The sequence below is a fragment of the Aphelocoma coerulescens genome, chromosome 10, assembly GCF_041296385.1.
Source record: "Aphelocoma coerulescens isolate FSJ_1873_10779 chromosome 10, UR_Acoe_1.0, whole genome shotgun sequence".
NCBI classification, from domain to species: Eukaryota; Metazoa; Chordata; class Aves; order Passeriformes; family Corvidae; genus Aphelocoma; species Aphelocoma coerulescens.
In genome coordinates, this window is record NC_091024.1 from 9,373,432 (window position 1) to 9,396,522 (window position 23,091).

Consider the following 23,091-nt stretch of genomic DNA (forward strand, 5'->3'; position numbering starts at 1 on the left):
TGGGTCTGGAGAGAGTTCGGGAACCCTGGCCTGAAGCAAAACCCCAGCAAAGAAAGCCCCTCTCCAGAAACTCAGGAAACTGGGAAATACTGTTGCACCTCCACTGTGTTCTCAGCTGACATAAACCAGCAGAGAGGGGAAGTGGCTGTGTTTGGGCTGCAAACACTGCTGAGTGCCTCAACCAAACCCAAAGCAATCTTCACTGAAGTGCATCTAAAGTGCCCAATATCCCTGCCAGAGCTCCACTGGCACCGCTCCGCGTGAACAAACGTCAGCCACCTGAGAATGGCCTTGTGACACCCAACAAGAGCTGGCAAAACCAGTCTGTGCTGGGAGAACTCCCCGGGTACTCAATGCTGCATTGTAACCGCACGTAGACACGTAAACACTGCCCAACTCCTGCTTGTTTTTGAGTCTGTAAAAAGCCTTTCAGAGCAAAAGCGGAGCCAGACTATAAAACTGCACCGTACCCTCACCCACAAGCAGGGAGGAAAGCTTGAGACATAAATATATAAAATCCATTTCTGTTACTTCATTGCTGTTTCCCTTCCAGCTGACTGCTGTGTCCCTGAATAGAAGCTTGGCTGGAGCCAGGAACTCTGGATATTTGCTGGCGCTGTGCCCCGAGGCCTAAGGGCAATGCTAAGGAGATACCACAAGCAGCGGAGTAATGCATGTGACATCAGCACAAACAAGGACATGTGATGTTTCTTTTAAGCCATTCCAGATTTAAAAACCCTACAGAGTTCCCATAAAAGGATTTTTTTTCCTTTTTAACTCTGTGTGTTCGCAGACCTTGTTTACATTATCTTAAACAAAATAAAAACCTTTCCAATAGACAATGGAGGAATTTACAGGCTGTTAATACAACCTGAGCAGATTTATGAAGTACGTTCCTGACTGGTGGCAAGCGAGCTCCAGGGAGCTGGAGGCAGCATCATGGGAGAGGGGAATAGCTAGCATCCCTCTGTGCATCTTTTGCTCAAAGACCTGAGCAGAAATTGAGTTCTGTTTTGCACCGAGACAATAAAAAAAACAGAAAATGGAAAGTTCCTATAGAAGCTGCATTCCATTTGTACTTTGCAATACACTTGATTTGGTGGGGAAAAGCAAAAGGACCTCTCCTCCCCTGGTGGTGCCATGTGCTGCCAGTGCCTCTGCAGAGCAGACCCTGGGTTCTAAGCAGGAACAAAGGGAAATCAGCACTGCGTAAATAGTCTACAATGCATGTGGGGGAAGCAATCCTGCTTCAAAAACAGAGTGGAATTCCAGCCTCCACAACTTTTAAAAGCCCCATGGGAACACACTGTCTGAGAGCTTCAGCTGTACCAAAGCTTGGTGCCACGCAGCCGTCACCTGATGAGCAATGCCATAACAATGGGAGGACATAAAAACATCACTGAGTGCACAGGAAGAGGAGAAAAACAGCAAAGCTTCTCCTGGCACCGCCTTACTGAACCATCTGTCTTACTGCATGGTTCTGTCTGCAAAGCCACGCGAACTATGCCAAGAGGGTGTAGCATAAACACAACTGAAGCTTGTTTCACCCTGTGCTAGAGTAAAGAGCCTCCAGAAATACCCTTCCCTTTGTGCTTTGCCCTTTCACAGGGATTCACCACCTCCCAGCCACAGGACAACCCCCTGTAAAATCCCCCTTTGCCCAAGCATCCGACACAGCCACGCTGCAGAACAGAGCTTCTGCAGCTCCAGCTAAAAGCTACTGACCCACTGCTACCAGGGTCAGGGGAGCACAGGCACTGATGAGCACGACCAGCACAGCAGGGATGGAGACACAGGGTCCCAGCCCACCTGCACCATGCAGAATTTATGGGGGGGAACACAAGGTTCTGAGGGGAGCTCCTGCTCCATGGCTGGAGGGTGCAGGGCTGTGTCAACATCACATCACCCGCACGGCTAAAAATAGCCAATTTGGTGACAGCAGGGTTCTTCTCTCTGTTCTCATCTACACTTCCCCACAGCAGTTACCTCCTCCACTTGTTCTGGAGGTTTCTCTCCATCAGCACACTCCCCTCTCTCCACAGACAGGTTCACTGATATTCTGACCAGAATTTCAGCTGCTTCCAAGTCAAACTAATTTCAAGAACAAAGTCCCTGTGCATTTGTGGCTACCACATGAGACACAGGAGCACAGAGCTCCCCTTCTCACCTGCTTCCAGTCAGCACCAAGCCCAAGTGACCTCCCTGGTGCCAGGCTTTGCTTTTGGGATATCTTGAGTTAATACTGGGAGCCAATACCAAAATATCACAGACCAGTCTCCACCAGCAAGAATTTGTGCTGCCTAAAAAATACCTCTCACTAGCACAGATATGCCAAGGACCCTGTCTTTAAACAAAATCTTTTTGCAATCTCCACAAAAAAGAGGATCTTTTGGTTTACAAAGGGTTTCATAAAGCACTGGAGAAAGCAGCGGCCTGGAACATGTTGGGATGCAGGGTAAGATCCATATGCAAATTCAGGGCTCTTGGAAACTGTTAGAAACACTCTTCTGCCCATGTCCTAGTTTTCCTAGCTGAGGTTACTGGGCCCTGGAGAGGACCTGTGCCTACAGACCAGGTCTCTGACCCTGCCAGCAGCTACAGTGTGTGAGGGAGGACTGGGAGCAGAGGGGACGTCACCAAGGGTGGCACAGCACTGTCTCAGCATCCTGGGCAGAGAAAGAAGTGAAAACATGCAAAGAATAAAGCACCACAGGAACATAAGAGGTTTTTTAATGGCCAAGTGCATGTGTGGGGAACAAAGGTGAAGGTTATTCCTGGAACTCCCTAGTGTTATTCCTACAACTGCCTATTTGAATTTCAGCAGATTTGGGTGTCTGTACTACAACAAAGACAAAACAAGCTGAAAGGGAGCAAAAGCAAGTCACTGCAAGGTCAATACATTCTTTTTTTTTTTTTTTTACATTTGGGATAAAGCCAGGATGTTTTATACTCAACTTTATCACTGAAAAAAAGCAAACCAAAAAATCACTACTAAAGTGGATGTGCCTTAGGTCTGAGTTCAGCTTCATTTTTCTGACAGAGCAAAGCAGCACAATTCAAAGGCAGAGTTTTTTATTCTGCACCTCTGCACTGTCAGGCTGAATCCTGCTGGGCAGAACCAACGTGTGAACAGCTTCTCCATGAGGAGCAGCACAAGAACGGCCTTGGCTGTTACACACTGGCGCAAAGATTTGCTCTGCCAGACTTTAACCAAGGTCTCCCCGCTCACAAGCCTGGACCTTGGAAGTGGATTCATCCAGTAGCAACAGCCCTGGAGCACAGGAGATTTCCTGAGGAGGGGGAGGAAGAACTGGGTGGGCTGCAGCAGAGAGAACTTCTGGCCTGACTCCCCTCCCACCCCTGCCCATACCACACAGGCCCCAGGTTAATGGGAATTCTAATGCTGGATCTCTCCCCAGTGAGTTTGTTCTCACTGCAGAGGTGCTTTTTTCCTGTGAACTCAGGGAGCTGAACCAGTCACATCCCCGTTCTTCCCCATTTGTGCCCATCCCCATTACACAGCTCTGACCGTGTTAAACAATGTCCACTCAATCCGACTGCCAGGAATTCTCCACAGCATCCCAAAAGGGAAGGAATGTGAAACCAAGGAATCACATGGCAGCTACACCTCCCCCTGCATATACCACCCACCCCCCTCAAACAACAAAACAACACTGCCTGTCATCTGAAACCACAGCCAGGCTCCAGCCAAAAAAGCTATTTTCCTAAGAATCCCAAGCAGCTGAGGCCCTTAAGTGATTGCATCCCTTCTGTGGGCCTCCAACAAATTTCAATAACTGCAAGACACAGTATTTCCTTCCCAAAAGTCAGTTTGGGAAGTATATCAAAGCAATAAAGTCTGAACAACTGAAACTGCTGTACACAAAGGCCAGCAGAAGTATTCCAGCAATGTAAAGCTAAAAACTGAAGCTGCTGCACTGCACACCCTCTGCTGCTGTGAGGCTTTGAGTCGATCCTGGGGTAAGGGAGAGGTTTTTCTGTGGAAACCTCTCCCTGTGCTTGCAGGGAAGGAAACTGTTAGCAGGGGGATTTATTTATCCCAATGGGATGAGTGCTTTGACTGAAACAGCACATCCAACCCAGCTTCAGATACTTTATCTGTAGGCTGAACTATGAAGTTGAATTCCAGTGTTTACACACATTTCAGCTTGTTCCCTGCTCTTTTTTCTCTTTATGCCCAACAGAATTACTTTAAGCAGGAGAGACATGATTTAGGCACAGAGCCTCCTGCTGTAGCAAGTGCCACTTACGGGTTTTTATTAAGTCTAATTTTATTCAGTAGCATAAAGCTTGGGTTTTGTTTGCTTATTAGGAGATAGATAGCCCAAGGTGAGATTCTGAGATTCTGGCCACAAGCAAAGTTGTTTTCTAGAATGTCTCACTACCATAAAATACTAGATTGGCAGAGACTATTTGAGCAGCCCCTCCCACGACTGTCACCCTCTAACAGCCCCTCCAGTGGTAGGTGGGAAGAGCAGACACTGCAGGGGTCAGGAAGCACAAGCTGTGCCCACAGGGCAGTGGTGGCACTTACAGCATGTCAGGACAATTGTCTGGCTTTTCCAGCAGCCCCCCTTCCATGACGAAGCGCAGCACCTGCTCGTTGGTCATGCCCTGGTATGGCTGCTCCGCCAGCGTTGCGATCTCCCACAGCACCACTCCGAAGGACCTGCAGGGAAGATCACATTTTTAGGGGTCCTAGCCATCTTTACAAGGGTGTATTTCTTACAAGATGCTGAGTAGTGGGTGTCCATGGGTATTTTCTTTTAACAAAGAATTCCAGTTGCTCAAAAAACATGTGCCTGTGGTGACAGTCACATCACCTCCCTCAAGAGACTGCTGACTTCAAGCACACCTACTCTGGTGAGAAAAGGGCTCAGGTGAGAAAAACTCAAGTTACCCCTTTGAAACATGCATGTAACTATGTTCTTGAAACAGAGCTTCCAGCTCCTTCCAGATAACTACAAAGGACAGCGTTAGTAAAAAAAGCAGTTTGTCTAATAATAGGAATTGATTACGGGCGAAGGAAGATAAGCATAGTTACATAATTGGGTAGTTTGGATGTAAGTATTGACACTTTCTAAAAATATCTCCATTTAAAATTAGTTTATTGAGCAGACACAGCTCAAATTGTCTGCCCTGCATTGAAGAGTCATCTACTTTTAGAGCTGCTGGGCAAAGAAGGAAAATCTCAATGCTGTCTGACTTGTGTGGCAAAATGCTGAGTCAAGCTGAGTGAAAAACACACAGTTCCACTGGGGGGCTGTTATGAAAACAGGAGTCCAGTGTCATTAGCTGGTTATGGCCAAGTGGTTTTATGTTTCAGCTATCCCTGGGATCTAAACTGGTTTGCATCTGGAGCCAGAAGCCACAGACTGCCTTGCAATTGTTTTCCTTTCAGGAGAGGGAGGGACAGGGGGTCAACTCAACATTTGGGTGCCTTTGAAGCTTCTTTGATCACCGCAGGGATAACGAGGACAAGTCTTGCACACCTCTTCATCAGATTATCCTAACAAATAAACTCAGGTTGCTCCTTCCAGGCAACTACCAGCCCTGAAAGAATGCAAGATGCTGAGGATTTATTTATAGAAATCCACCATCACCCTGAACAGTATTACATTAATTTTAAAATGTCCTCCTTCCCTAACTACAAAAAAACCCAGCCCTGTCCAATTACCTCATTCTTCAGCCTGAAAAGCAATAAAAGAATGAGTTGCTAAAATAAAGCTCCACCCTTCAAACCTCCAGATGCTCTTCTTGCAGTTGCCATTTCACCTTACAGCTTATAAATCCTGGACTCTAACCACTCAACAGGGTTTTGTCTTTTTGACATCTTGGCTTCTGAAACTGATCTCGAAGAACATGGAACTACATGTCACAATATCTGCCCAGAAAGGCAGGAAAAACCTTTTGTTTACTGTTTGATGCAAATAAACGGCCCCCAAAACAGCTAAGCTCCACAGTTTACAATGAGCAACTTCAAATCTGAACCAATAGAAGGATTAAGGAAGTTTTTCCTGGCATGAAGAGAGCTCCAACGTATAGTGCCTGTAGTAAAAGTTACTGAGAAGGAATGATCCTTTTAGCCATAAGCAGATCAAGTAAATAGACAGTATTTCATGACAGTGCTAAGTCAAGCTCCACTACATTTGGAATTTAGATTGAAATTTCTCTGTCGCTGTGGATACATGTTCTAAACAAACAGCAAATTTCTCATGTTGAGCCCATTTTTTGGTGCCTCCAGACAAGTACACCCCTGTGAACCAAATTTCAGAGTAAATCACTTCTAACAATTAAGATGCCAAACCATCCCAAGGAGAATTTCTCTGAAATACCCACAAGTACCGTGGGCCTCCTCTCCATAAAGCAATTTTTTTCCTCTATGCTTTCAAGTAAAAATTTGTCAAGATTTTACTGCTCCTCCTCTTCAACTTTCCAATCCTGTAAACTACTTTCCAGGCCAGGATATTCAGTCAGACTGTCCCACTGATGAACTGCAATATTGTTTGCACAATCCTGCTTTGGACTGACAGGCCAACGAATGCCAAATCATGGAATCCCAGGATGGGACCTTAAAGCTTATCTTGTTCCACCTCCTGCCATGGGCAGGGACACCTTCCACTATCCCAGGTTTTTCCAAACCCCATCCAACCTGGCCTTGGACACTTCCAGGGATTCAGGGGCAGCCACAGCTTCTCCGGACAACCTGTGCTGGGGCCTCACCACCCTCACAAGGAAGAATTTCTTCCTAATATCCCATCTAAACCTCCTCTCTTCCTTTATAGGGAAGTGCTTACGTCCTTCCTGCAACAACTACAGCGCTAATTTACTTCTGATGCTTGATTTGACGTCACACCTGGGGGTTTTTTGTTTGGAATTTGAGTTATGTTTGAAGAGTAACATCACATTAACAGTCCCAGGCTAAAGGAAAGCAGGTGTGGAACACACACGGGACATCCCCACTGCTCACCCTGATCTGCGGCCGAACCCTTTTGAGGCAACGGCTGAACCTGAAAATTCCTGTTGTGTGGTAAGAACAGACAGCTCTGCCAGCTCTTCACTCCAGGCTTGGTCAGTTCTGCATCTGTGGATTTTCTAGTGATACAGTCCAAATTTCTGTCTGCTTTGTGAAGCCATTACAAGTCCCAAAATTCTTTTACTGAGGGGACTGCCAAAAGCATGCCTGCACTGTTCCATCAGATAAATGGCTGATGCAGGGCTTCCCTTCGACTCAACGTGGCTGTTTTCATCTGCTTCCAAGTCTGAGGGTTACTGGATTCAAAAGTAAGTTACTAGCCATATGTAAAATAAAATTTAAGCATCATTCTGGTGCTCTGCTTTTTCACTTGAATTCCTCTTAGGAACTTTTCGTTCAGAGCTGGTGCTGTGAACTACAGACCACTGACTCCAAACTCCTCAACCTGCTCAAGGAAAATGCAGTTTACTCCTCAAACACCATTCCTACTAACTTCTAGACATTTGGAGGCAATCAGCTGCCAATTCTTTAACAGATCAGCAGTAAAAACATCTTGTTAGGAAGGCAGAGAAACCATAAAGAGAAGAAGTTTTGCCAGTACACAACCATCTTCTGCCAAGTTCTCCTTACCTATCTCCAAAAGCTGGGGGGTGTGTGGGGAATTGTTCCAGGGGATTACTTCTCCTAAGTACATGCCTCTATTAATAACTGCACAGATACAGCAAGCATGCAGTGTGCTTTGAAAGAAAACCCTATTTCTACATCTTGCAGTATATAAAGCAAGCAAACAAAGCTCCAAATGGAGAGGGATATGCACAAGGGAGAACTCCCCAAAAAAGCCTGCAAGAGTACACAACTCATCTGGGGGAAAGTGGAATCATTTACACAGAAGGTTTTGATGGAAAAGGAGGTCAGCACTAAGAACCTTTCCATATTCTTGGCAACTTGTAATGCTTTTCTTGAAGGAGGGCAATTTAAAAAATGACAATTCGTTCTTCCAGGTGAAGGTGATGTTTTTCACTGCACAACTGATTTTACAACTAACAGCAGGAAACATGCTGCCACCTCCAGTTTTGGAAATCCATTTAGTTCTGCTCTCCCTAAGAGCAAAATTTAATCTCAAGAGTTCTTGCTGAAACATGAACTTATGGAACAAGAGGGTTACCTTTGAATGGGCAGGAGAAGCAGTATACTTAATTAAGTCTACTAAAACAAGAAGAGAGGCTAGGAAGAAGGGGGTTAAAGCAGTTTTTCAGAGCCCTTTTTTGTTACCAGACATCGGAGTGCGTTGTGAAGACTCCATCTTTCAGTGATTCCGGGGACATCCAGCGGACAGGCAGCAAACCCTTCCCTCCTTTCCGGTAATAATCTGTCTCGTAGATATCTCTCGTCATGCCAAAATCTAGAAGGTAGAAATACTTCGAATTTGTGTGAGAAAATGATGAACATTTCCCCTTCCTACAAGCCAGAGAATCACACTCGGGTGTGAGGAGTCTGCACTGTGTTCCCACGACACTTGACTTTGCAGACACTTCAGCTGCTGCCTCAGGGCTGGTGACCTTCCCTCCCAACAACACCAACAGACTGTGCCACTGACAAGTCTGAATGGTTTAAATATAGGAATATGAAAAGTTACAGCATTTATGCTCAAGCTTTGCAGTAAGATGAGTCTTCTGAAGGTCATATAATTCACTAATTGTTCCCCAAATTCAGTGATTTTCTTTTTTTTTTTTTTTTAAGGAGTGTAAGAAACTCCTTTAGTACTTATAACTATTGTGTTTAACTGAAGAATCTCACATGTTGAAGGAAATACTTCCCTTGGTTTTCTTTTTCCTATTTCTGAAGGTAATTCCTAGTTTCTGTACAATATTCTATTTCAGGCGCTACAGAGGATTACGCTGCTCATTTGCGATTAACACACACAAATATTAAAGACATACTTCCGGTTATATCCATGCTTAGCTGTCAATTTGTAAGCATTTGCAAGACTTGCATCTAAAAATGTTCATTGACTGTAACTCAAATTTATTCCAGTGGTTTTTTCTGTACAATCAGCCTGAGACAGAACTGCTGGGTCTCACACTTGTCTATTGAAACCAGTTACGGTGTTCTCAGATACCAACCAAAAAGTTAATAAATCAGGGATCATCAGTCCTCTGACTGATATTAAATACTGTCTGATGACACAAAGGGCAAAATCCATTTTACCAACACAGACCTGTAACTGCCCCTTTTTTCCCCCCCAGGAAACATGTACAGAACTCCCCCAGCTCTCTCAGTTATCACCAGTCTGTGGTGAGTGACCAAGCACAACGTTCCCTGCGTACCAGGGACACCGGTACCCTCAGCCATTATGACTAAAAAGCCCATCTGTGCAGCTCTTCCATCACTCCCACACACCAGGGTGACTTTATCCCGGCTGAACGGAAGATTCTTTCAAAATGTAATGCGAATAAGAAACAGACACGCAGTGAGCACAGGGTAGTGTGGCATAAAGCTCTTCCTCTGAGATCTGAACAGTCTGAGTTGGCGTGTTCCAGCCAAGATGCTCCTAAACTGTTTCTGCATGAGGGGATTTTTAATGCTGGTACATAAACAAGAGCAATGCAGCACATTTACAAAATGCTTCTGGGGTAACCATGAACATGTTAAAGGGAAGAAATGCACCATATCTTCAGTTTAAAGAATTGTAAAACAAGCTGATGGAGGCAGGAGGAGAAAACTGGAATGGGAAGGATTTAGGCTGACTTCCCACGAACCTGCAGAAAATACACAAAATCCCCAAAAGATCTTATTTCCTAATTAACTGACTCAAAATGAAATCATTTTTTCTTTCTCCCAAATGACAGGATTACTTACACAAATTATCAAAATAGCTGAGTTAAGCTCAGAGAAAAAGAATTAGTTTCCTACAGCAGAAGGCTGTTGCTATACACGTTATTTTAATATGCACAACTCAAAAACAGCCAACAGCTTAAAATCACACTCTCTGGAGAGAAGACTGAAAAAACTCAGCTGACACTATTTTGGAGGGATGGTAAAAGGAAAAAAAAATTGGTGATCTAACAGCAGAGCAGAAGAAAAGCCATTCAGCTGTCTGGGAAGCAGAACTCCAGTTTAGACTGGAAAGCACCCAGCTGAAGTCATTCCACTTCCAACTCAGATTATGATTTAAAATAATCCTAAAATTCTCATTCTTGAATCAATAAACAGGAGGTAGAATTATTTTTGTGCATTAACAGAGATGTGAATGACACACCAGTGGTAACTGCACCAGCCACCCAGATGTCTGCAGTACCTGCACCTAAATCACTGCCTCACCAGCTCTTTTTAAACCCACATGCTATACTTTTGCCTCATTGGAACAACAGCAAGCAGAGGTATTCCAGAGGTTAACTCAGTGTTAACTTCTCACAGGTCTTAAATCACTGCAAGTCTTCACAAGGAACATATTTTATTCTGCAGACATTTAAACTAGAGCTCAGTTAAAAAAAAATAAATAAGTAAATTAAAAGCCTTCTAAGACACTGATTTTCCAGGATGATTCTATGACCTGTGTAAGAGTCAGGACAGCCCACCTCCAATTTTGACTGTGAAGTCCTCAGCCACCATGCAGTTCCTGGCAGCGAGGTCCCTGTGTACGAACTTGTTGGCGTTGAGATAGGCCATGCCGTCAGCGATCTCTCCCGCCATCTGGATCATCTTCTTCAGGGTCGGGGGAGCCTGCCCAGGGTTGTTCTGAGCAAGATGAAGATCAAAAAAAATTACCAGACCACATTCATTCTCTTGTGCACATACTGTCCTCATGTTCTGTTCCTTTAATTTACCCACATCGGAATTTCTAGATCAAGGGCAAAAGCTGCTGAGCTCATTTTCTGCATAGGCTGCTGTGATTTCAGTGGCAAGTGACCTGTGTGTCATCTTTATCCTTCAGACCCTGTATCATGGGTGACAATTCTAGCTGTTAGACTGATGGCCTATGCACGACACTTTGCACAGGAGCTAAGATAACAGATATTTACCTTCCAGCAGGGGCAATGGGCAGGACACACAACATGAAACAATTATCCTAACGTGTGTTCTTAAACCAGCCAATTTCTGTAACATCTTGATGAGAAAGTAGATCAGACAAGAGATCTAATGCAAATCTGGAAAAGAGGACTCAGTGACACAAGAAGGGACCTATCCCATGTGGCACTCTGCACTGCCTCATGAAAGAGCTGTTGGAGATCACACAATAACTCATGTTTTGTCCTTAGTCTGAAGGAGAAGGGCAGGAAAGGCTAATTGCCTGCTGCTTCTAACGTGAGGTTGTCTTGTTCAAGATGATTCAAACTGAAGAAACAAACATCCAGCAACTCATGACTCACCTCTGTGTCTGGCCTCAATGATCTCAGGTAACTTTTGAGGTCGCCACGTGTCATCAGCTCCATGATAACCAGCGTAGGCTGGCCCTGAGAAACAACACCAAGCAGCCGAACCTGGCAGAGGAAAAATGTTCAGTACAAGTACAGCTAATTATCATTTTTTCATGTTGATAGGTAGCCCTGTGGGAACCTGTGGGAAAGGTCTGAATGTAGATTTGGTTCCACTTTCTGACTGGGGTTTCACAATAATATTACAAAGCTGCACAGAGTTGAAGCTAAAAAGCCAAATTCCCACTTCAGGGCAGACATGCCCAGAACAGCCTCATGTCAATAAGCACCAGGGCTGGATGAGTCACAGCCTCGTCACATCTTCAGGACTCACCACATGGTGACAGTTGAACTCCTTCATCACCGAGGCCTCGTTCAGGAACTCAATCCTCTCGCGCATGCTCGCGGACTCATTGACTGTCTTGATGGCCACCCTGGTCTCTGGCTCATCCTTCACCACTCCCTTGGCTATTCCCTCGTACACCATTCCAAAGGAGCCTTGCCCAAGCTCCCGACACATGGTGATCTTCTCCCGGGGCACCTCCCATTCATCTGGAACATACACTGAGGGGAGAGAGAACAGGCCATGATGTTCCACTGCTGCCCCTGCTGTGATCACTCCCTGCTCCACAACAGCAACTGCCCCTACAGTTTTAGTGTTCAAACCCTACACAGAATGCTGAGACCTTGCACCACATGTGCAAACAGTCCAGGGTCTTTCCCATACAGAGGCAGGGGAATGATGGCAAACAAATAAATCTGCAAGAAAGGTGTACATGGACTTGAAGCAGCCTCACTACAGTACTAACATACTGGGATAGAAATAAGGAACCTGAAAGCACAAAACCAGGGTGAGAAGAAGCTCAAATCAATGCTTTAGGTTAAATATTTTCTTGGAATCCTTGCTCTCCTAATTCTCCCAGACAGCATCAAACACACTCGATCATCTGCATCAGTTTAGTGTCTGCTGTATTCTCTATTAACAGACTGATTTTATGACTAGAGGCAAGCAGACTCTGATCCAGCAGCTCTTTGCATGGTACTATTCTGATCCCTTGCACACACACCGTTGCACCAGCAAAGGCAGAACTTGCTGCTGCTGCTTCAGGTCTTTGATCTGAGGCAGAAGAGAGCTCTCAGAAGGTGACTGCCAGGAGGCAGGACTGCCTCAGGCAAGAAGACATCCAAGTACTCACTGATGCTGCTGCCTGTCAGTCACCAAAGGAGGGGACAGTTGTGTCACATGCTCTGCATGGGTGAAATGACAGGATGAAAATAGAGGATTATAGCATGAACACTGACGGACCTTTAACCCTAATGGTGTTGCTATAAAAAATAACAGTAAAATAGTCTGCTGCCACTCTGAGTAAACCCACTGGTCTCCTGGGGGCTTCTGGAAACACTATACCAGCAAGAATTCTACAACAGCAGCACCAACCTAACCCATAAATAGAGACCTCAAGGAAATTTGTCTGATGTTCTGATTTCTTCAAGTAGTGAGTTTGTTTCAACAGGGCAAAACAGAGCTTAAGAGGGCAAATATGAAAGACCACAAATTCATTCATTCTTCCTTCATTCCAGCGAAAACATCACTGGAAAAGTAGGTGACAATCTGAAAGTGAAACTAGTGAATTTGAATTAGACTCAGGTAGATAAAACTACAGGAAAACAATTCAAAAACTCCCTGGCTTCAATAGACAAGTGGCATTTACGTATTAACAATTGTGGATTCCAGGGATGTGCTAATAAAACAGAGGAAGTGGTTTTACAACATGCCTTTTAGAGTTTCATACCTCTCAAAGTCAGACACCAACAGAACACACGACAGTAAGAGCATGCAAGTGAAAGGTCACACTCACCGTCTGAGGCACTGAAGTACTCGGGGTTCACAGAAGCATAAAGTACTCCATTGCCCAGTCTGTCACTGTTCCTGTGGAAACATTGGGTTTGATTTCTTTAATCTTTAAATCTGAGTATATTTCAGACCATCTCTTCTACAAATTTTCCACTGGTTGTTCAAACACAGAATATTATTTACTATATGCGGAGTTTTTCAGACAAAGGGTACAAACTGAAATCTTATCTACCTCACATATTCAATGGGAACACAGTCCAAAATAGCTTCCCAGGAATTCTGGACTCTACCAAATCAGCACCAGGAAAATGTAAACACAAGGTACTTTTAGCTGCTGGGTAAACTTGTTTTTAAGAAAGGCAGCTATATTTTTATACAACCAGGAGACGTGTGGCTGAGAATGCACTTTACCATCATCAGCTCTGCTGTGGGAGAGATGTTTTTTAGCAAAAGACAAGACTCTTTTTAGTGGGGGATTCCATTCAACTATTTCCTAAGTGATTCTATTTTTTTATTTAAAACCACATCTCCCAGTTTTACTGGGGTGATTTTCAGAACAAGAAACATAATAAATACACCTTGAGAGCTTTTGCAGGAGACAGGCTCACAAACATTCTTGTGCTAGAACAACAGTTTGAAGAAGGAAAAATTATCAGGAATTTCATGTAGGAGAGCCTCAGGAAGGCAAAGCAGGTATTGTAATCACCAGAGACAAAGTCCTTTGTGGAGGGTTTGAGCAGAACTGGTACCACTGTGTGCAGTGCTACCAGTGAATTAGAGCTGGAAATCATGGGATACTCAGTGAGCATAATTAATGAGAGACTAATAAAAAAAACCTCCATAACTAGAAAGTTGCAAGACTGAACATTTGTACTGCCATTAAGTTCTCGTTATGTATTTCAATGAGATAAAAAAAAAAAAATCACTAGTTACAAGAAAAACAAAACTAAGGAAAACAAATTAACAGAACAGTCCCAATGACTGCTCTTGGCCAGGATAGGATATAATTTTTTAAGTGGATGTAAAGACTTCAAAAAACCCTCTAGAATTTGAAAAAAAAATCAGAGTAACCTAAATGGAACTAAGTTTTCTTGATTTATATTGACCCATATTTCAGCCAAATCTTCTGATTATAAAAGTCTGGTGTGTGCCATCACTGCCCCACTGATACGTTCCTCACAAGCCTTCCTCTTCCCATTCAAACATGATACTGCAATAAAAAGCCCCTTCATATCTCCAGCAGCAGCAGCAGCCAGATGCTGGTAACTCTAAACCACCTCCTTTTCCACACCAAGGCAGAATCTACTTCAGCCTCTCGACTCCTCTGAATGCCATTTCTCTTTTTAGTTTCTAACTTGCTCCATGGGTGAAGATTTGAAAATAAACAATTTCCCTCCTGCAGGTTTAAGCACCAGCACATAGAACTCACCTCTTTTTGTTAAAGACATAGAGCATTACCAGCAATCCCCCAAGGATGAGCAGCAGAGCAATAGGGAGCACAATTACTAAGTGCAGGAAGTTTCCATAGTTTGCTGCTGCAACCAACAAGAAAACAATTGTATCAGGGTTTCTATAAAACCTCTGTTAACAAAGAAACATTCAAAACCCACTCAGTGTATTTCCATACAGGGAAGAAATCAAAGTTCTCATTTTCTTGTCTGATGTGGAAAAATACACTCGGAAACCCTCCCTGACTGCAGATGAGTGAAACAAGAAAGGAGACACTGAAAGGCATTAATTTTGTACAGAACAGTGTCTGTCTGGGTTTTGTTTTCACAAGTTATGCTTAAAGGACCTGCATTCCTCAGTGAACAATACCCAATTGTTCACTTGCACATTCACCTTTTTTTCCACCTTTTGTTCACCTTGCAGCTGCTTACAGTCAGAACATACATGCACTACTCTTTCCTTCATTGTTCAAAGTTCAGCAATGAGGAAACCAAAAAGGGATAAAAAGATGGAGTTTTCTGGGGATATATCTGCTCTACAACTAGATACAGAATTTCTTGAAGAGGGTTTCTGTGGTCATGTTCTTCCAAAATATAAATGACTCCCATTGTCAGGACCAGCATCACCCTTTAATCAGGACATTTTTTTCATCAAATGTCACTCAGAACAGGTCAACCTGCCAGCCAAAAATCTACACAAATGATTTGTTTCTCCTATTATTTTGCAATTTTTAAAGCAGGTTTGCCTTGTTGCCACAGGTTTCGTACATGCCAGCTCCATGTTGTTATGGCTAACATCACATTCCCAACATAGCTGCACATCCCAGGAAGCCACAGCAGGGTGTTCTCCACACCCACACATGGCTGCACCTCTCACAGATACCCAAAGCTGCAAGGAAAGGACCACACCTCAGATACCCCTCCTGGCTGTCAACACTTGCCAAAAAAATGGACCAGAAAAGAGTTCTCAAAGAACCATCAGAAAGTAAGAGGAGTGTTCAGAGCACAGGCAAGAATCTCAGACACCCAGTCACATGAACATCAGGAATTATTAAAAAGATAATAATCCCCCAATTCAACACAGACAACAAACATTGTCTTACATTTGGGCTGCACATAGAAAGAGATGGGCTCAGTCCAGGACCCATTCCCAGCTAAGGAAGTGGCCTGAACTCTGGCAGAATAGTTTCCAGGGTTCAGGTGAGTTAGTTTAGCTCCTCCAAGCTTCTTGTATTCCTGTCTGGAAACACATTCCCGCTTCTCCTAGAATAAAAAAGCAATTTGCACATGTTAATGTCTTCACATTCTGAAGAAAGCAATATAGCTGCAGGACAAGCTCATTTTTATAACTAAAAGCCCCACCTGATCAGTTTTACTTCAAACACCAGAAAGAGATACGTGGAATTTAAGAATTCAAAATAAAAGAAATGAAGTAATGACATGCTGGCAGGTGCTGGGTGTCTGAAACCACAATTTCTGTTTGTGCTGCACTGCACAGAAGCATGTTAAGAAAGATCCTTTTTCGTGTATAAATTAAGAGTTATGAGCAGTAATGTCAAATCCTCACCTCGCCGTGCTGCCCATATTTGATTTCATACATCAAGATCAGCCCATTTGGATTTGTAGGCTCCAACCACTTCAGGTAGACGGTATTTTCCTCTTTTGCTTCCCATGATACCGCTCCTGGAATGTTATCTGCTCCCTCTGTAAAATATTTACAGGTGATATGAGAAGAACATTATGACTGAAACAGGAACTTGAGGCAAGAGTTGAGGAAAATGGAAGATTCATTATATTCTTCAGGTGCAGAAGCTCTGCAGCAAGAGCCATTCAAAACCAGGGAACAAACTCCATTGGCCAAGGCCTGCTGGAGATTAAGCTCAGTCTGAACTACTGGTTCCCAGAAAACCAGTGCAGAGCATACAGCTCCACCGGGCATGGGCTCTGTGTGCCAAAAACCCCCTGTTTATCAGCACCAAATTCTTCCTTCCCAACTCTCCCCAACACCAAAACAGCGCAGGGAGCTACTCCCACCAAATGGCTGCAAACAGCTGTAAACACACAACATCTGCCCCACTGACAGCCCCTTCCTAAAACAGCCATAGGAGATCTGTCTCCATTTAAAACAGAGTGTCACTGGCAATTCAGGAACTGCTCTATCCTTATATAGTTCCTAATAATTTTATGTGGCTTATTCAAAACTTAACAGGAATGTGAAGCCTGTGTCAGTCTGGGCTGAAAAAAGACCACCTTCTCAAAGACACAGAAGAACACAGGATTGTTTAGCCTTTAATTTCCAGAGGCATGTATTAAAAATCCGGGAACACTTCTTTCCTTTTCCCTGATCTCACAGACTTCCTTCTTTCCTTGAGAAAGCAATAGTTTTTGCTTTTTTTTACTGACACAGCTGGATCTGGATTATGATAGCCTTTCCTTCCAGAAACAAAACAAAATTGCTACCATTCTGCATCCAATATCCCCAGACATCTGCTGGAGTCAGAAGCTCATTGCTGGATGCATATGAGCTTACACTAAAATCATCTCTATTCTTCTCAGAAGTACAATCCGCAAAAGTCCCAAAGACAAGTACAGCATTCAATGCTTCCTATTTGAAGTAGTCTAGAGGCCAGGAATTGGGCACAAAAGAAAGACAGTATTCCTCCTGTTCCCAGGCTGGACAAATGCATGGTCGTTCTGTGACAGAAGAAACATTTGGCAAACATTCCCACCAGCAGAACTCCAACATCTGCAAACAGTTCCGAGTGAACGCAGCAAAACCAAACATTAGCAGAGAAACGTTGCTGTGGCTCTATTCAGCACACAGAGCTGAGCAACAAAACCTTTCAGCCCACCATGTCTGGGGGTCTCACTTCTATTGCTGGGAAACAAAGTCTCTCCTAATTATCCTGCAATCAACTTCTCCCTTTCTCCAGCTCCCAGCACAGGCTCAAACACATCACTCAGTACACACAACACACCAGCCAAGGACTTGAAACAAAAAATCTATGTAGTTCCAATTTATCCTACTGCATAGAATTTTTTTTACTATACCCCAGTGTAATTCTAACTGGTTTGGGAGAGCTTGTCCCCCCTGAGCTTGATCTCTGCCCAGTAAAGGCAGGGCTGGAACCCTGTGTGAGCATACCTGAAGGCATGGTTCTGGCAAACACGAAGTTGGATGCGCTGCAGCCGAGCGTGTCGGCCTCGTGGTTGCAGCTGTGAATATCGATGCGGTAAAGAGTGAAAGGCTGGAGATGAGAGATCACAGTTCTCTCCTTGCCATCCACCTTGGTCTCAAAGAAGGGATATTCCACCTCGCTCTCCTCTGTGTCAGAGGCATTGGTGAAGTGGTCGGTCCCGGTCACATTCCTGTTGCGAGTGGCCAAGGTGGCGTTGGCGATTCGGAACACGTCCCTCCGCTTCCGGTCGGGCCTGAGGAGCAGACACAGGTACAGAAAAGGGCTCTTTAGAGAAAACCCACTTCTCTAGCTTCGGGAAAACTGTGCCAAACAACCCAACAAAACAGGCAACAACTAATAGAAAAGCTTAATAAATAAAACTGCAAAACAAGAGGAAAACTTTCTCTTAATCTGAACCTGCCACATGTCAGTGCATCTCATTTCTCTCTCTTTTGGTCGGGAACCAACCAAAACTCTGAAGCTCACACTGCACCCCAAGATGAATGTGCAAACTTCTGACCTCACACAATAAACCAAACAGAAAAAAATGGCTCCACTGTTACTCAGTAAGCATCATGGATTTGTGTTTCATGACAGTAATGTTGATGCTTAAAATAAAAATCAGATGCTAAGGGTTGAAAAGGTTAGGGGGGGAAAAACTGTTTTGAAGTTTGCTGGATTAGCAAACAAAGCTGAGCCTACTGAGAGTTAGCTTTGCAGTTGTGATGAAATGAGAATGTATTGCACTGAGAGGAGAAACCTTGGAAGGCAGGCTGAAGGCCATGAATGTTTACCACCACTCGGGTGGTCATCTGTGTATCTCTACTTCTCTCACCCCACACAAAAGCTCTGCAAAGGAACAATCCTCCTATGTGAGAAAATTCAGCACTAATATTGTGTAGAGCCAAAAGTTCAATGAACTTTTGCCTTACAGGCATCTGGGTGAAATTTAACAGAGTTAAAAAGTCGAGGATTTACAGCCACACCATTGCTTTCTCAAGCCTGGGGAACTGCTGCACTGGACAGCCTCGAGCGACAGGACAAGGATCAAGATACTCTTAGGACCATGTGGATCAGGTAACCAACACCCTACAGCCACATGCTGTGCCTGTCCCTTGGTCCTGTCCCAGATCTGAGGCTGCTCTGCATAGGACCACCAACTACTACAGGCAGCGTGGCTTTACTGCTCCTGCTCTTCTGTCTCCAAGGGCTGCAGGAATGCTCACACTTGGAAAGCAACGCCCCAAGGGAGGTAAAGGAGAATGTAAGAAGAGTTACCTTACAAAACCAATTTAGGCTTGAGTCCTATCCCTGAAATGACTTCACCAATGCCCATGGAGCACCTGGCCAGTGCAACAGGTACCAGGGACATGAAGTCCAACAGCCCTAGCAGAGAGCAAGTTACAAACCAGGCAAATGAGGCCTCCCTCGAACACACAACAGGAGGAAAGATGACTCAACAGGAGAACTTAATTCACTGTCAAATATATCATCTGAGTACACACAGCCACAGAGCAGCATGCTGCAGAGAGAGCCAAGAACAGGCTCACTCAGTTTTGAAACCTTCTGGCAGAGGTTGGATGAATTTTTTTCTTTTAGGAGTTCACTACAAAAATTTCCAAAATCCCTTTACTACATGGTGAGTAGTCATTCTGACACTCTAACCACCACGTAAACCACGTCACAGAAATAAACAGGCAAGAAAGAATTTCCTAAGTTAGCAACAAATTGTTTTAAGCAACACACAAGTGAGTATCTTGTCAGTTAAGGCAATTTCATAGGAGATATAAGCATTTGTGCCTCGTCTACACTGGTATCTATAGAAGTTACTAAACCTATTCACCCTGCTTAGGATGAGTATTGATTTACTGCTGTAGCTCAGTGGAAAGAACAAACTTTTCATCAGTAGAACATTGGATGCCTAGCCCTGAACTGACGAACATTTGCACAGATTCTGTGGTTAAAGCAGTGAAAATAAAAAGTTCATTTTCAATCAACCACAAAAGCATGTGCCAACGCAAGAACCCAAAAGGCCTGACTTTATCACTGTTTTTATGGGATGCATGGAGCTTCAATTCTTTGGTGGTATCTGGGGGTGGGGGGGGGAAGTACAGCCCTACCTTGTCTTTGGGGAAAAAGTGGAACACAAAACTTGTTGGTGAAAACTACAGTTGTGTCAGGAAGAGAAAAGAGCTGCAGGATAACCACACGGCAAACGTAATTAAAACATCATGAGATTTGATAACAGTGCTTTTCAGTCAAGCGGCTTCCTGCATTCATGAAATGCAGAGATAAAGGCAAAAAACAAGCATCCAAGGAAATAAGGAAAACTCTAGAGATAAAAACTCGAAAAATCATCTATTCCATTGAAGGAGAGGAAGGAAAAGAAATGCAAGAGAAAAATTTAAAATAACACTATAAAAAATCAAATCAAAAAGATTAAAAAAAAACTTGGGCTATTAACAGCAAAGCTCACTGCTCTCCTACGTCATGGCAATTTTAATGTTACTGCTCAGACTACACACAGAGCCTGTCCCATCCTGCTCATTAGAGAAACAAAAACCTTGAAGAATGAACTTATTCTCCTCTGGTTGTGAGTGTCTCTTCAAGACTAAGCAGAGTCCTGTTTTTGAAATCCACCATGGCACTAATACACATGGGGTCATTCAGAAGTTGCACAGGAGATTAGATCAACAGACTTCTTAAACAATCTTAAAACCACCCAGTCAAATACTTTCATGCTGTATTACATGCTGGAACTCTTTCATAATAACCTGGAGACAGGTAGAACACTGGAAACAAATACTACTATTGAGGCTTGCATTAACACATTAATTAACTTCTCCCTTGGGAAAGAAAGAAAAAAAATCGACATCAAGTAATAAGCTGCTTAGATTTGTCCCATGGAGACGTCTCACCAGCTCGTAAACTTTAATTTCCCTGACATACAGTCTCTTAAAAGTTGCTTGGCTATGCAACTATTGCTGAGCATTGTCCCTTATCTGCCCCTGCTGTTACAAAACACCCTAATGGCAGTAATTTAAGAGAAAAGGACAAGCTTTCAGGAAGTTCTCTGTGAATTGGTTTATTTGTTACTGAGTTCAAGGTCCTATGAGTTTTCTCGGAAGGGGGCAGGACTGCAAGAAAATTTGGGAGAAGAAAACACATTTTAAATTACAAATGTTTGGGGAAATAGAAAAAACTCCTTTGCAACAGACTTTGAAGTAGTTTAGACTTGACACGTGGCTTTCAAAACTCTCTGCTGTGCTATTTCATGAAGTCCAAAATCAGATCTTAAGATTTCCCATAGCTCAGGAGTTACATCATGATCAGACATGGAGTCTGTAACTTCCCTGTACCTGATCTTGGCTGCTGGTTCTCACCATCACTGGGGAAACACTGCACAAATGCTCAGTGTGACCCAAACAGCTCAGGTAAGATACTCCACACCTCCCAAGAGAGGCAGCATTTAGTTCCTCATTTTTGGATAAAGCTAAGAATCATTGCGAATATCGAAGTCTCAACCCCAACAAGTCACTTCAACACATCCTTGAATAAAGGTCAAAAAAATCACAATGGAGAATGATATGAACCAGCATCAATGAGCAGCAATGCCACACTTTTAGAGTTCTTAAACACAGGATGTGACCATGGACTTCCCCTGCCAGGAGAAAGAATGAGACAGGGTGCACCGCTGAGATCTGACAGCGTATTAAAGACTGTAACACAACAGCTGTACACTGTGTGCCCTGCCCCAGCACCCAATTACCCAAAGTAACAACAGCTTACCTGAAGGATAAATTGGAAATTCAAGGATCAAAATCATCAATTAATTCAGTAGTATCTACTCTGTGTTGCAGCACAGAATCATTACAATTCCACTTAACATGTAAGCAGGTGTTTTTTGTGGGAGAGTGGAAATATTTAATACTTCTCTGCAGCAATGACCCAGGAAACAAACAGGCCCTTTGCAATTAGTGCAGTGAGAAAAGAAAACCAGTTTCAATTCTGCGAGGTGACTGTGCCCTTAATTTCCAAGATAAATCTTCACATTAGGAACACAAGCACTTAAATGGTTATTTAGAGAAAAATCACATCTGAAACCCTTTGTCTGCCTCACGTTGCTGATCTCCAAAACCCTTATAGACAATGAGCTCCTTAAGTGACTCTTGAGTCTGAAAAGAAACCATCACTGAAATCCTTGATCAATACTGGTAAGAACCCTTACTATGGGCTAGAATTGAAAGAAAGACATGAAAATTGGCAAATAAGAGAAACTGCAAAGTAAGGCTGCGGATTGTCTCACAGGAAAGGAAAGGTAATGTTTGGTGTTTCTATGTGTGCTTTCACATCCAGGAAATCTTAGTTGTAGGAAGTGTTAGAAAATGAAATTATCAGCCCTACTTCCAAAGAAGTGTCTAAAATCCATTACCTGGGGACAAAGATGGAGTTGTGGAGGAAGTTCTCAAACACTTTCCGGTACTCTGCCTCCTCCTTCTCCGCTTGCTTTTCTGCCTCTGTCTTGGGACAAGCACAACAAGGTCCTTTTTCTCCCCCACAGCCCTCTGGCTTGGTGGGTTCAGTGGCTTCTTCTGTATCAATGGTCCCATCAGCATATCTTCGAATTGGGACTTTATCTTGAAAGAAAAGAACAGAGCTGGTTTCTCTTCTCTCCAGTCATGGATCCAGCAACAATCCATGTCTACCCATTCCCATTCCCTCTACTTGCTGCTACTTAGCTCCTGCCAGTGAAGTGCCCTAGCAGGCAGAGTCCCAGGCATTTCAACACAAGAGCATTTAGTTCCTACCTTTGGAGCAGTAATTGTGTCTGTACAGGTAACTGTCCTGAGGCTGCTGCTGCCAGCGCACGATGTAGTAGGAGAGGTTCCCGTTGGGAAAAGAGGGAGGATTCCATTTCACAATCAGTTGGGATGAGGAGTTGGATGCTGAAATAACATCCAGGGGAATGGATGGCACTAGAGAAGGAAAAAGAAAGAAAAAAGAAAGGTATTTAAATCTAGAGCACTCTATGATGTATTTCCATGCAAGCTTTTGAGTGAATCCTAAAGCATTTCTCTACTGCAAGGAAAAACACCCTCTTATTTCAAAGAAAGGACTTTCCACTTATGCCCCACTAACACAGGGGTTCAACTGCAACCATGTACAGTCCCACCCAAAGTTGTACTTAAAATTCACC

General features: G+C 43.7%; 1 protein-coding gene across 2 annotated transcripts in view; it reads right to left on the reverse strand.

The window, feature by feature from the left end:
- Positions 1–23,091, reverse strand: part of IGF1R (insulin like growth factor 1 receptor) — a 173,561-nt gene that overhangs the window by 9,063 nt on the left and 141,407 nt on the right. The window contains exons 9-20 of one of the 2 annotated variants that reach the window (XM_069026193.1): positions 22,703–22,870; positions 22,327–22,531; positions 17,861–18,147; positions 16,283–16,419; positions 15,819–15,978; positions 14,697–14,802; positions 13,272–13,342; positions 11,747–11,976; positions 11,368–11,478; positions 10,576–10,735; positions 8,270–8,399; positions 4,556–4,690 (exon numbers count right to left, since the gene is read on the reverse strand). In XM_069026193.1, the coding sequence (XP_068882294.1) occupies positions 4,556–4,690; positions 8,270–8,399; positions 10,576–10,735; positions 11,368–11,478; positions 11,747–11,976; positions 13,272–13,342; positions 14,697–14,802; positions 15,819–15,978; positions 16,283–16,419; positions 17,861–18,147; positions 22,327–22,531; positions 22,703–22,870 (1,900 nt within the window). The remainder of the gene's footprint in view (positions 1–4,555; positions 4,691–8,269; positions 8,400–10,575; positions 10,736–11,367; positions 11,479–11,746; positions 11,977–13,271; positions 13,343–14,696; positions 14,803–15,818; positions 15,979–16,282; positions 16,420–17,860; positions 18,148–22,326; positions 22,532–22,702; positions 22,871–23,091) is intronic. The other variant, XM_069026192.1, reaches the window with a different exon arrangement.